This window comes from Meles meles, chromosome 13, assembly GCF_922984935.1.
Source record: "Meles meles chromosome 13, mMelMel3.1 paternal haplotype, whole genome shotgun sequence".
NCBI lineage: Eukaryota > Metazoa > Chordata > Mammalia > Carnivora > Mustelidae > Meles > Meles meles.
The window spans coordinates 79,118,984-79,133,612 of record NC_060078.1 but is presented as its reverse complement, the minus strand read 5'-3'; the positions used below and the strand labels follow the sequence as shown (position 1 = coordinate 79,133,612).

General features: G+C 45.0%; 1 protein-coding gene across 1 annotated transcript; it reads left to right on the top strand.

Annotated features, from left to right (window-relative positions):
- The first annotated feature begins 332 nt into the window (after positions 1–332).
- Positions 333–12,851, top strand: CUZD1 (CUB and zona pellucida like domains 1). The gene is made up of 9 exons (XM_046026346.1): positions 333–417; positions 2,885–3,035; positions 4,946–5,160; positions 6,527–6,677; positions 7,341–7,558; positions 8,028–8,200; positions 9,256–9,647; positions 10,799–11,067; positions 12,518–12,851. The coding sequence occupies exons 1-9, from the start codon at positions 333–335 to the stop codon at positions 12,691–12,693; spliced, it is 1,830 nt and encodes a 609-aa protein (XP_045882302.1). The 3' UTR covers positions 12,694–12,851.
- Positions 12,852–14,629: the final 1,778 nt, after the last annotated feature.

The window sequence follows — 14,629 nt, the reverse complement described above, 5'->3', positions numbered from 1 at the left end:
CAAGCAGGAGGGCCAAGGTTTGTCTCCAGGTCGGTGCTAGGAGGAATTACTCGGTGCTTACTGGGCTCCACGTGTTGGAGATCCCCTCTGAAGAGCTCTACTTGGGAACTTCTGTCATGGGTCCAGGAGTGAATGGGGAGAGCAAACACTCAGTGTTAGGGGTTGCTGATAAGAAATAAGTCACACAGCTGCTCCATTCTCACGCAAATCTGGCCCTCACCGGTCAAAGGGACACATACCCTGAAGTCTCCAGAAAGCCCTGGAACCAGATATAGAGCACTGGGAGGTATAAAAGCCTGCCCACCCTTCAGGCTCTTCTTCCCCTGACTACGATGGAGGCTGTGAGAAGAAGGCTCGTCCTCTTGGCCCTCTTAATTGTGCCATGTTTGGCAGAGTTGAATTGGACCAAGTCTGAAGGTGAGAATATTGAACCTGTTGTTTCCTATCAAAATAAGGAGACCTCCTTTCCAGAGGCCTCTGCTGAAAGTTTTTCAAGTTTTAATATCTGCTAATGGCCTTAATACAGGGAACATTTATTTGTATGCTCTTGATATGTTTTTGGAATTAGTACTAAGGCTTTTCAGGCCTATATGAGAATATACATAAAAATGTACAAGAGCAAAGAATTTTACCTAGTAATTTCACTCCTGTGAATTAAATATTTTGGAAATAATTATAAAAGTGCACACAAACACACTGCATTTACCTAATGTAAAAAGCAATATAAATTTCCTTCATTTATTCTGTAAGTTGTAAAGGCAAACAAAGGTATAACTTTGGCGATTTCTTAGAAATCGTAAGAAAGGTCCCAGGATCCACCTTGAGAGAGAAAACAACTACCTGACATTTGTACACTATGATGGTGTTTATGTTTAAAATATATACATTGGAGCATCTTTAATCTGAAAGTAGAGAGAAGAAAAGGTTCTGGAAGTTTCTACAACAAGGTTTTAATGGTGATTTTTTTCTCAGTGGGTGGGATTATACTTTTATCTTTTTTTTTTTTGAGATTGATTGATTTATTTATTCGACAGAGACACAGAGAGAGAGAGGGAACACAAGCAGCAGGGTGGGGGGTGTTGGGAGAGGGAGAAGAGGCTTCCTGCCGAGCAGGGAACCCAATGTGGGCCTCCATCGCAGGACTCTGGGATCACGACCTAGCCAAAGGCATATGCTTAATTGCTGAGCTACTCAAGGACCCTATACTTTCATCTTTAATTGTGTTTGCTTTCTGATATTTTTTACTAATAAACATAATAGTAATTGTTAGGGGAAAATAAATAAGAGACTATTGTTATAAGGACATCACCCATCACCCGGGGATAAAAAGGGAAATGAAAAGCTTTTTGTTTCTAAGTGGAGTTTTTAACTGTTTGTTGGGTTCCATTATGAAGTATTTAGTTTTCTTGTTCACGTTCCATTATAGCCGCCACTGCTGCTCCTGCCCCTCTTCCTCCTCCTCCTTTTCTTTTAGTAACAGCTTTATTAGGATATAATTCATATAATGTGAATTATAATGAATTATATATAAATCCACTCTTCTAAAATGTAAAATTGACTGGTTTTTAGTATACATACAGAATTTTGCAACTGTCACCATTCTTTGAGAACATTTTCATCATCCCAAAAAGAAACTCTGTACCCATTGGCAGGTACTCCCCATTTTTCCCAATACACTCTGCCCAAGGCAACCACTAATCTATTTTCTGTCTCTACAGATTTCCTTAATCAGGACTTTTCGTACGCACGAAATCCTATAACTTGCGGTCTTTCACTCAGCGTCATATTTACAAGACTCATCCATGCCGTACCATACATTAGTACCTCATTCCTTTTCATTGCTGAATTATCCTGCGTTGTATAGGTAGATCCTGTTTTACGTATTCGTCAGTTGATGCCCATTTGGGTTGTTTCCACTTACTTGTTATTTTGGCTAGTGCTGCTATAAATAAACATTAGTGTACACGTCTTTGTGCGAACATATGTTTTCACTCCTTTGGAGATATGCCTAGAAGAAACTAGAAGCAGAACTGCTGGGTTATGGTAACTCCCTGTTTCGTCTTTTGAGGAACTGTCAGACCATTTTCCCAGCAGCTGTCCCATTTTACCTTCCCATGAGCTTTGCAGGAGGGTTCCAATTTCTCCGCATCCTTGTCAAGACTCATTTACTTTGTGTTTTTCACTCTAGTTTTGTTTCGCATCTTTAACGGTGTGAAGTCGTATCTCACTGGTTTTGAATTGCATTTCCCCGATGACTAATGATGATGAGTATTTCTTCATGTGTTTATTGGCCTTCGTGTGTTCTTTAGAGAAATATCTATTTTTGTTGTTTCTCTATTTTTTATTGGGTTGTCTTTTAATTGTTGAGTTATAAGAGTTCTTTATATATTGTAGATATAGCTTCTTGGTGAATCCATCTTTCTTTAAGCCCTAATATAATATTTATTTAATTAATTTTTTAAAAAAAGATTCTGTTTTTTCATTTGACACAGAGAAAGAGCACACAAGTAGGGGGAGGGGCAGGCAGATGGAGAGCGAGAAGCAGCCTCCCCACTGAGCAGGGAATCCAATGTGGGACTCAATTCCAGGACCCTGGGATCATGACCTGAGCAGAAGACAGACTCTTACCTGACTGAGCCACCCAGGCACCCCTATAGTCTTTATTTTTTATGATCCACATATAGAGAAATCATAAATTTTTTCTCCCTAAGGGCTCTAAGACTGAGAAATCAATGGATGGTGGCTTACTTGGGAATGAACTAAATACCATCACAATTACGTGCATGCTTGTATGAATGTTACCTATGGGGGTAGAGTCCTAATTGCTGAAGGAGAAGGCCAGGGGCAGCTGACTTTCTTCATTGTGCACCGTGGTCTCTCCCAGGCAAATCAAGCTGCCAGGCCAGCTTGGGAGGCTCCAGCCAGTCCGATGTCCACAGGGCCCTAATCCTGCAACTCAATCCCAACGAGAACTGCACCTGGACACTAGATAGACCAGAAAACAAGAGCATCAGAATCATCTTTTCCTATTTCCAGTAAGTAGAGTCTTTATTTTCCAATGAGGGTGGTTGAACTCTGGCCACACTAGGGAGTGTGTGTCAGAAAAATCAGCTGGTCCCAGAGATAATGTTAACTCCCATGATGCCGACGGTGATGAAGATAGTGGTCGATAGTACTGACGATGACTGGGCCCCTGGCTCTGGTCATAGAGGTCCTGGAGGTCGGTGTGGTTATCCCAGGCACTGGGAGGTGGTGAACTTATCTCAGGTCGCACAGTGAGTAGAATGACCGGCATTAGTATCCAGCTAGTCTAGTTCCAGATTTCAGGCCCTAAAACATGAAACTTGCAGTTCCAGCCTTTGCTATGCATTCTAATCAGCAGGGACCTTCCCCAAACCCAGATGTCCAGGCTGAACACCAGAGAATTAGATCAGAATCCCCGGGGGTGGGAACGAGGCCATCGGGTGTTTTTTCTTTAACTTTTCATTTTGAAATCCATACCTACTCACGACCGTCTTCTCTAAGTGCCCAGGTCACGGCAGCGTGAGGCCAAGCTGAGCACAGGGCCCTGCTCTAGGAGCCTCCCTCAGGGCTCGGGGAGAACTTCCTCGGTTAAGCCTCTCAACAACTCTCGGGTGGATGCAATCTAATCCCCACTCCGTGCGTAAGAAATCCCAGAGAAGTCACCTTTGTGCCCAAAGTCACAGTTGACTACAGGTGGGAGAGGACTGGAATCCAAGCCACCTGGCTCCAGGGCTCAAAGTCTTACCCAATCCCCGTGGTGCTAAAGCTGGGGAGTCTCAGGGCAACTCGACGGAGGGTTTTTCGAAAGTGCGGTTGCTCGGCCCTGGGCCCAGATTCTGGTCCAGGTGGGGGCGGCTGGGGCCTGAGAACGGGTGTGCAGAGGTCACGAGCCCAGGGTCGCTGCCTGCCGCCCCCGCTGGTCAAGGCGCCACGCTGGGAGGTGCGTGTCCGTATGACTGGGCGGGGGAGCAGACTTCTCTGTGGCCCTCACGGATACAGAGGGGAAGGGGGACTTCCAGGGCTACCGAGAATCCTCTGCATTATTCTTGGTGTGTGGAGAGGGAGGGCATGGCAGCACGGCAGAGGGAGGGAGGGGAGATGAGCTTTTCTCACTTAGACGCTCGCTGCCTGTGTGCCGGGCCTGTGCCAGGCGCTTCCCGTCGAGAACACGGGAACCCCCACGCCAGACGAAGGCTGTGACTCCCCATTTGCAGAAGAGACTGAGGCAAAGAAATAGTGAATCGCTTGTGCAAGGTTCCACGGCAAGTGAGGGGCTCGGGTTGGAGGGAGAACTGGGGTGTGTCCGCCATTGCGTTTCCCTCTCGGGCACCTTGGCCCTCTGTCGGGATTCTGAGGGCGTTTGGACAGACCCTGTCAGAACGGGTGGAAAACAGTCATCCTGCTCTGCCGTGCCCAGTGCAGGGCCTGGGACTGTCCTTACGAATGAGGACGTGGGGGTGTGAGGGAAGGAAGGGGCTGGGAAGAGGTGAAACCTGCTTTACCTGAGGGAGGGGGACCGGGGGGAAGAGTTGCTCCCCCTTTCAGCAGCCTTGGATGTCCAACCTCAAGGGGAACGAATTCTAAATAAGAAGATCCCACCCCACAGTTCCCACACGGGCACGAGGAACAGGAGAGACGGACGTGGAAGGCGAGGGGTCTTGGGTTCCAGATCCACCTTCCCCCCCACCCCTGACTCTACAGAATCCTTGGCAAAGCAGTTCAGCCCCCTGAGGCATTTCTAGATTGATGGAGTGTGGTTTGTTGTTGAGGGAGGTGGGGATGGTTGGTCTTGGGGAGGTTGATGCGAAGCAGACATGCCACGCAGATAGGTGTTGCTATCTGGGATGCCGCTGTGAGCAGCTGACACCCTGACCCCCTTGCCTGCTGGCTCATCTCCAGTCGTGGCGTGTTCTGTTCGCAGGCTTGATCCTGATGGAAGATGTGAAAGTGAAAACATTAAAGTTTTTGATGGAAACTCGACCAAGGGCTCTCTGCTGGGGCAAGTCTGTAGTAAACATGACTACATTCCTGTTTTTGAATCATCATCCAACACATTAACGATTCAAATCCTCACTGACTCTATAAGAATTCAAAGAAGCGTCTTCATCTTCTACTACTTCTTCTCTTTTGGCAGCTGTGAGTTTTCACTTATGCAACCTAAGCACCGACCACCTACGAGCAAAGAAAGTTACACATGCTCCTGCGTGGGTTGTTATAACCTCGAGTCTGAGTTCTCTGTTTGTGAGAGCAGAGGTTTTCTAACCCGCGTGCGTGAGAATCACCCGGAGAGCTTGTGAAATCAGATCCCTGCTCCCCCCTCCCACCCCAGGGACTCTGCTCACTGGTTCTGGGATGGAGCCCCTGACTTTGCCTTTCTACCTGGCTCCCGGTGAGGCAGATGGAAGGGGCTGATCAGATGGCTGCACGCTGGGGTGCACTGTGCGACAGCCCAAAGCAGACTCCAAGTTCGGCCTGTTTCAGGATAACCCCGAGATCCCTTGAAACCCGCATTCAGGGACCGCTCCTCCCTCTCTGGTCTGGTTCAGATCTGCGTTGGGGCTCGAGAACCTTCACCTTTGACAAGGTCCCCACATGTCTCTGACAAAGATTAGGAAGCAAGCGATGAGAAATGCTGACCTAACTCGTCAGGCAGTCAGATGTTACCGTGGTTCTGCGTTCCCAGCACCCAGATTCCACTACAACGCAAAGCAGAATGCTAAGAAATTCTGCAAGAGGGTTTGTGAGCAAAGCTCCACTCTGGTTCGCTTCCTGAGGCCCGGAGCCGATCGTGTCACTCTCCTCTCAAACCACGCCGATCTCGGGAGTGGAGCACGGTTTTCCAGAGCCAGACCCAGGCCCCCTTTTCAGGCCTTACCTCTGGCCACTACCTGACGTGCCTCCTGTGCTTTAGATGAACTCGACTGTTTTATGCCCCCCGAAAGAGAGCCTTCGGTGTGGCCTGCCTGTCTTTCTCTTGTCCAACTGCTTGCTGCCCAACCGGGGGAAGGAGGGACCAAGCGTTGGTTCCTGTCGGCTACATCTGAGCTGACTTAGAAAGACAGCGTAGGGGTAGGAAGAGGTGAGAACCACGGGAGGGGACTCCTGTCCACTGGAGCCGACAGTCCGAGGAGCTGCGGGAAGAAAGGACAGGCTGGCATAGCAGGTCACGGGGAGTGCTGATGAGGCTGGAAAGCGGGGCTGGGGCCAAGTGAGGAAGAGCCTCCAATGACAGTCCTGAGAGCGTGATGTCATTTTCTGTGGCTTAGTCCATGCCATGGAGGGTCTCTAAAGCTGGGACCGATCTTACAGTGTCCCTTTGCCCTGGAGCAGTGGTCAGAAAATCCAGTGATAAAGAAGGATAAAAATTTCCCAATTTGAAAGAGGACAATGCAGCAAACTTTGGGTGGGGTAGGGAATTGCTTATTCAGCTCAGTGCGCAGCACTGAAACTAAAGGAAGTCTCTCTTGATTTACATTCTCGGTCGCCCTCACATCCCTTTCAGCTGTTCCAGACTGTGGTGGTTACTTCGACTCCTTGGAAGGCTCTTTTACCAGCCCCAATTACCCGAACCCGCATCCTGAGCTGGCTTACTGCGTGTGGCACATACAAGTGGAGAAAGGTTACAAGATAAAACTAAACTTCATGGACATTTTGTAAGTACTGTGGTCCATTTCTGCTGTTGGTGAAATGCAGAGAGCCCACCTGGCAAAGGGGGAACCTGGGGAAGAGAAATTATGTGAGCCATCTCATAGATGGGTGCTTATCGTAGCACTGGTGCATAGAGAGAACACCGATACTATTACAGTGAACTAGGTTGTCCATTTTTAAAAATTTATTTTTTATTATTTTTTATATTATTATTTTTATTTGTTTATTTTCAACGTAACAGTGTTCATTGTTTTTGCACCACAATATAAATAAGTAAAATCTTTTAAAAAAATTTTAAAAAAGATTTTACTTATTTATTTGAGAGAGAGAGAATGAGAGAGAGAGAGAGAGAGCATGAGAAGGGGGAGGGTTAGAGGGAGAAGCAGACTCCCTGCCAAGCAGGGAGCCTGATGTGGACGGGACTTGATCCTGGGACTCCAGGATCATGACCTGAGCCGAAGGCCAGTTGCTTAACCAACTGAGCCACCCAGGCACCCTGTTTGTCTATTTTGCTGAAGATTCTGAAGTCATATCAGGGACTGGCAAAGCCCTAGGTTTGTCCTAAACCTGAGCTACCGTCACAAGGAAAACGCTTTAATCACTTGACTCTGATGCTGAGAATTGAATTGGTTTGGAAAGCTTTTTCACCAGAGGCCCTACTTCTCTAGCTTAGAAGTGGATGAACACTGCAGATTTGATTTCATTGCTGTCTATGACGGTCCCTCCACCACCTCTGGCCTGATTGGACAGGTGTGTGGCCACGTGAGGCCCACCTTCGAATCCTCGTCAGACTCTCTGACTGTGGTGCTATCAACGGATTACGCCAACTCCTACCGGGGCTTCTCTGCTTCCTACACTTCCGTTTATGCAGAAAATATCAACACTAGTAAGTCACATTCCTTAGCTATTTGGAGCTCTTTGAAGATTGTATCCATAGAAACTGCTCCTTAATTCTTAGCCTACCTGCGGCTATCCCTATTTGCAAGCCTGTCATAGATCCTTTGGAATATATACTCATAACCTGAACCTTGAGAAGTACGTTGCTTAGTACGAGAGGAAATGAATGGTTTTATTAACTTAGAAAAGATTTCTGTAAAAAATATGGGCTGTTTTCTGCAATGCCTTGCCTAAAGGCACAACCAAAAATAATAGATTTAGAGAATCAAGTTGCAGACAAGGTCACAGTGAACCTTGTAGAAGGCGGATGAACTGCTCGGCTAGCTCAGGCTTCCGATTATGGTTTAAAGCAAAAAAGGTTTTGAGTTTTTATATTGTCTTCTGTACATACAGCTTTTCAAGATCCAAAGTTCTAGCTGCCATAAACATAATCATCCTTTTTTTTTTTTTCTGAACAGCATCTTTAACTTGCTCCTCCGACAAGATGAGAGTTATCATAAGTAAATCCTACCTGGAGTCACTTAAATACAGAGAGAATAACTTACACCTGAATGACCCAACTTGCAGACCGAAAATCTCAAACGTGGTGGAATTTTCTATTCCTCTTGATGGATGTGGTACGATCAAAAAGGTAAAGTGAGGCACTGAGCTGGGTTTTGTCAAATGCCAGCGGTGTGTTGGGTGATGCTGGCAATGCAGGGCTTTCTGGTGGCCCTAATGAACACGTCCCAAAGCTTTAGGGCTCAACCCATGGCGAACCTGTGGGAACATTTGCGCGCACTCACTCATTTAAACACGACTGCCAAGTCGCCACATTTATTCTCAGGGGAACTAGAGGTGGTTCTCTTTCCCGGAAGGTGAAGAACTCGGAGAACTCGTGGAAGAACGTCTGGACACCTCGATGCCGCAGGCGTCGCAACCCAGCAGCAGTACTTGTGTGGAAACTGATTAGAGCTCACGTTTAGCAAAGGTCTAACTGGATTGTTATGCTCTTCTTTCCCTGTAAAGGGAGAAGGTAAAAACATGAGCCTAGTGTGAGAGACGTAGGACATAAGTTTGTGATTTGTCTTCCATTTTCTAGAACTTTAAGATCTCAAACATTGGCAACCTGTAGGTCCCTTTAGGCTGTATACCCTAAACTTTCCACTCATGTCATTAGACAACAACCTTGCCGAGAAGAATGGCAACTACTCCAGAGAATGGATAAGAATAGAAGTAAATCATCATTTTCTGCTCCGAATGAACACCTGGGCCCTTATCTGTACACCCCGAGGGAAGGTATCCTTGGGAAACCTGCAAGACTTCTGTCTGCACACACCTGGGAAACCGCCCAGGGAGCCACCCTTACACAAAGCTACTTATGGAAGAAGCCCTTGCATTACAGGGTCTCAAGTCTTTCCAGGGCTGGAAATTGGTGTTCAGAATTGCTTTTAACATAACTGAAAAAAGTTCTAATTCTGTCTTCATGTCTTTCCAAGCCAAGCTCTATCTCTCATCTCATACCTTTTCTTCCTACCCAGAATGTTTCTTAAATAAAGCACTTCAGAGCCTTAGAGTACCCTGGTAGGAAAGCTGCTATCTTGTGATTTAAGGAAAGTGTGTCTCTGTCTGCAGATGTTTTTCATATCTGGGCTCTAAACGATTACCGGACTTGACGTACAGCGTTTGAATTCCATGTCACTGCAGGTGGAGGATCATTCGGTCACTTACACCAACATGATCACTCTCATTCCGTCCCCCACGTCGGAAGTGATCACCCGCCAGAAACATCTCCAGATCATTCTGAAGTGTGAAATGGAATCGAATTCTACCGTGGAGATGATGTACATAACGGAAGATGACGTAATACAAAATCAAAGCGCCCTGGGCAAATACAACACAAGCATGGCTCTTTTTGAATCCGGTTCATTTGAAAAGCCTCTACTGGAGTCACCATACTATGTGGATTTGAACGAAACTCTCTTTGTGCAAGTCAGTCTGCGCACCTCTGATCCAAATTTGGTGGTATTTCTGGATACCTGCCTTGCCTCGCCCACGCCTGACTTTGCATCTCCAACCTATGACCTGATCAGGAGTGGGTACGTACTGCCGGGTGACATGCTTTTCTGAGGATTGACAGTGATTTGAATGAGGTACTGTTGTTTGTGCATGGATGCACGATTCATCTAGGCACACTGTACAATTTTTTTTCTAGTACCGCTACCATGGAATTTAGTAAATGTAATCATTTTACAAAATATAGTTACTGTGCACTAATTACAGGTAACTTAATTTAGAGCATTTCTACAACCACAGCCCATATCCCCTAGAATTTTAAGTCTATTTCCAAAATATTTGCTGGTAGAAACAAATTTATTTTTTGTCAAGAAGGATTTATGTTTTCATTTTTGCTTTTTTTCTCCACATTTTGGTTATTTTCAACAAAATCCCAGAAGAGTATTTCACTTGTTCAAACTGCAGAACAGAAGTGTAATGAATTTATAAAGTATCTGAGGCATTCCTTCCTTAAAAATAAAACAAAATAGTGAAGGGGCTGCTGGCTGTTGCAGTCGATAGAGCTTATGACTCTTAATCTCAAGGTTAGGAGTTTAAGCCCCACATCAGGCGTGGAGCCTACTTTAAAAAAAAAAAAAAAAAAACTTAAAAAAAGTTGTTTTTTTTAAAGGAAAGTTTTCCTTTTTTTTTTTTTCTATAAGCTGATGGACTTAAACTACATCAACCATATTGATATCTTCATAACAAGTGTCTAAGGTAAGGTGTAAGAGCTCTAATATATCTGAATTGATTTTCTAACTATTTTTTCATGTGGACTAGAAATGTTATTGCTGGAGGGAATTTTATTTTACCCAGGAATCAGGTCCATAGCCTTAGCTCACTCTAGTCTGAGCTAAAGACACTGACTGTCTTTTTTTTTTTTTTTTTTTACTATTTTTTTCTCTCCAAATTTTTATTTAAATTCTAGTTAGTTATAGCATATAGTGTAATATCAGTTTCAGGAGTAGAATTGAACAGTTCATCACTTAACATACCATGCACCTGATCTCGTCTGATCTCAGGAGCTAATAAGCAGGGTCAGGCCTGGTTTGTACTTGGATGGGAGACATTGTCTTTCTGGAGAAATTTTTGACCCACAGATCAGACAATTCAAAGAAAACTTTGTATCATCTCTTTTCAATACTGAAAAGACTGAACTGGAAATTTTCTAAATGTGCCATAAATTCTGTCCTAGATGTATTCAAGATGACACTTGTATGATGTATCCGTTATCTGGACACTACGGAAGATTCCAATTTAACGCCTTTAAATTCTTGCGAAGTCTGGGCTCCGTATATCTCCAGTGTAAGATTTTAATATGTGACAGCGGTGACCATCAGTCTCGCTGCAACCAAGGCTGTGTCTCTAGAAGGAAAAGAGACATTTCTTCGTACAAATGGAAGACTGATTCTGTCATAGGACCTATTCGTCTGAAAAGGGATCGGAGTGCAAGTGGAAATCCAGGTAAGAAAAAAGCTATCATGAACTAAGAATACCTCGTGGTTCATAAAATTCTGCTCAAATGTATTCCTTCTTAAGCCCGTATAGTTTAGAGATTTATAGTATTTGTAGGAAAGCCCGTAATCAGGTAAGCACACAAGATTAATTTTTCTTTCTGTTAGTTGATAAAATGAAAGCCATGTACATTTTAAGCATATGATGCACTGATAATTCACCATTATTCCCATGGCTTCTCAGTATAAATGTAATGTCCTCACTTCTAAAAACAACAGTTTCTCTTAGCTTTCTGACTTATTATAGCCACACCATGGCAGATAAGAGAATCAAAAGCAATGTATTTTAATTCCTAAATGAGTCGAATCAGATGAACCAGCATCTCACACAAATCACCTTTTTGGGAAAACAAAAAGATTTTTTTTCTAAAACAGAGAAAATACCATATTTTCAACACAGTCGTGCTTCTTTTTAAAGGTTGAAAGCATGAGCCCTGCCAGGTCACAGAACAGTGAATGCCCAAGGATAAGCCATGGCTGAATGGCTTCGATAGACCATACTTACATGAAAAGTGTTTATGAGAATTTATCTCATATGAAAATGATCCTGGCATAAGAGAATCTTATGACCTCTGTCTTTATTATTATTTGAATGGATTGGGAAGGCGTAGGGTTCTAGTTTGTAGCAAAATATTTCCATGACAAAAACAAAAGAGAACAAAAATTAAATCCAGTAATTTTATACACATAGTCACTGAAAAGACAATGCATCTGTGGATATTAGGCTAGATGAGTTGAACATTTGTGAATGAAAGTTATAGAAATATCATGCACATTAGAAGAGTCCCCTTTTCCTGTTTGAAGAGAAGAAATTAGTTTGTCTCCATCGGTCAAACATACTTTGGGGACTTTGGGAGACAGTGACCATCGGTAGATGGACATGCATTTCTGTTTGATTTTGATGCTTGAAATCCACAAGTTTCTCACCTTATGTCAGGGCAACAAAGTAGCTATTTAAACAAACAAATGTAAACACATCTTGTCTTTTTTTTTTTTTTTAATTTTATTTATTTATTTGACAGACAGAGATCACAAGTAGGCAGAGAGGCAGGCAGAGAGAGAGGAGGAAGCAGGCTCCCCGCTGAGCAGAGAGCCCGATGCGGGGCTCGATCCCAGGACCCTGAGATCATGACCTGAGCCGAAGGCAGAGGCTTAACCCACTGAGCCACCCAGGCGCCCCAACACATCTTGTCTTTTAAATGAAGCAGAAACATACACTAATTGAAAGAGTGGCTAGCAGTTCCGGTAGGTTGTTTTGGCATTATGTGTTGGCATTATGTGCCATACCGTCCACTGATTCCTAAGTCTTGGAGGCTGTGGAGAGGTACCCATTTGCAAAAATTTTGTAATGCCAAGTAATACTTTTCTTTAAATGATTTTTATCTGGTTTCCACTTACAGGATTTCAGGACGAAATACACAGAGAAGAAACTCAGAGTCAGTCTTTTGACAGTCTGCATCTGTTTTCATTCATGGTCCTTGCTCTGAATGTTGTGATGGTGGCTGTGATCGTAGCAAGGCATTTTGTGAATCAGAGAACGGACTATAAATACGAGAAGCTTCAGAATATTAACTGACCAGTTCAGCCTTCAGTGAGACCCATTTTTCCCAAATGCCAAAGGAAATGCCCCATGGCTACACATTATGAATAAATTGGAGAGAGCCGCATAAAAATGACTCGGTTCCTGCTGTCACTGTGGTCAGAGCTTGCTGCCTTGCGGGGTGATTGAAATGAACAAACATTATGTCCATGCTAAGAACGAAAGCCACCAAAATACCAGATGAATTAAAAACGTCCTTTTTCACAAGCATGAAACAGTCTCCGTCAATATTAGGTGAAAAGAGGTGAAGGTTGTTTTTACTTAAATCTTCGGCATTTGATGTATTTGTTTCCTAGATGCAAATACGCTACCTTTTGAGACATACGCGAGGGTTATAGTTTCTGAAACTAAGTGTGACAGAGAGAACAGACATCTTGTTTATTCACGTGCCTCACTCTAATTCAGAGCCTTGGCATTCTACAACTTAAACACATCTCAGAGAAGGGCTCTGGAAAGAAAAAAGCTATTTCATAATCTAAGAACAGGAAAGAAGAACCTGACTATAAAAGGAGAGCCTTCTGTGTGGTTTCTAGGTTAAGAATGAAAACAATTCTCCTCCCATTTACCACCAAACACCAAAGCCAAATGTAACCTTAAAAGGAGAAGTCCGTTCTGGCTGACGCTTTCCTATCCACAGTATCGAAGGCTCCATGTGCCCAAACTCACTCACACCACACATGTTGAATTCTTTGTCCTAGGAGGACAGTATAACTCATCCCCACCATCCAACACCACCCCGTTTTCAGGTTCTGATATACATCCAAAGAGGCAACCACATTTCTGAACACCCAGGGACACTCCTTGACTCCCAGTCACTTGGAATTGATACCACGCGTGGCCAGGGAGTACACCACGAGTAAGACAACATCTCTACCCTTACCGCACAAGTTGTCAGGGGTCTGCTGGGTTTCCACCTCCAAATGAAAACAGATATTCCCCATTTTCTTTTTAGTATTTCCACATGGATCTTCTAAGCCCTTGTGGCCGTGTGGTCCAGTCTCCTCTATGTTCGTCCGTATGACTAAAGGGGCTACTGCAAAGTTCTTTTCCAACCTAACGCGAAAGCACTTAAGAACGTAATGAGAACAGGCAAGTCAGATTCAGGCAAGGCAGTGTGGTCCCGGGCCCAGCGCCGTCTTTCTGTCAGGAACTGCGTGAAGCTGTGCGGGCGGCCAGGCACTGCACTGTGATACCAAGAAGACCGTCACACGGTGTGACTCGGGAGACAGTGTACAACTGTATCACCACGAGTCAAGAACCCTTCGCAGTGGACCCACTGAGCTGTACCAGTGCATCAGAGATAGAAAATAATACACAGCAGAAAGTGTTTTTCCTCAGGAGAAACGGCAGTAAAGTAAAGGTCCCAGATCTGAAGTGGGTGGCCTGGTTTTAGTTCTTCCCCTTACCTGGTGGGTTACCTTGGCCAGGTCACCCTCAGCCTTGATTCCCACAATTTAAAACGAGGAAGGGAGAAGCTGCCCCCCGCCACCCCAGCTTGTTGTGCTCACGAGGGTTGAATGAGGAGATGAGCTGTGCTCAGGGGCTGCCTCTGTACCACTCGCCGCTGGTGATGAGTCCCCTGGGCAGCCCACAAGTCCTGTTTCTGAATCTGCTTCCTCGGACCACGCCTGGTACTGACCGTCGTGGGCTGGGTCCCGGGAGACAACCTCTGGTGGAGAGGTTTGTGTGCCGAAGCGTTCCTGGGGCATGGGCCTAGCCTTGAGCCCTGTCAGGGGAAGGGAAGCAGGCCTGGCAGGGGGCTGGTGAGTGGTGATGCAGGAGCAGCAAAAAGTCCGGCCAATGCCCTGCATCCTGGGCTCAGCTGGCCTGTCAGAGATGTCCCCACTGGGGCTCGGTACCCCCGTCACATGACACACCTCTATCCACTGGCCATTGGTTGAAGGCTGCGAAC

Excerpts from the sequence above, each read along its gene's own strand:
- CUZD1 (XM_046026346.1), top strand. The coding sequence starts at position 333 with ATGGAGGCTGTGAGAAGAAGGCTCGTCCTCTTGGCCCTCTTAATTGTG. Across the intron at positions 7,559-8,027 it reads TGCAGAAAATATCAACACTA|CATCTTTAACTTGCTCCTCC; the intron begins GTAAGTCACATT and ends TTTTCTGAACAG. Across the intron at positions 11,068-12,517 it reads GAGTGCAAGTGGAAATCCAG|GATTTCAGGACGAAATACAC; the intron begins GTAAGAAAAAAG and ends TTCCACTTACAG.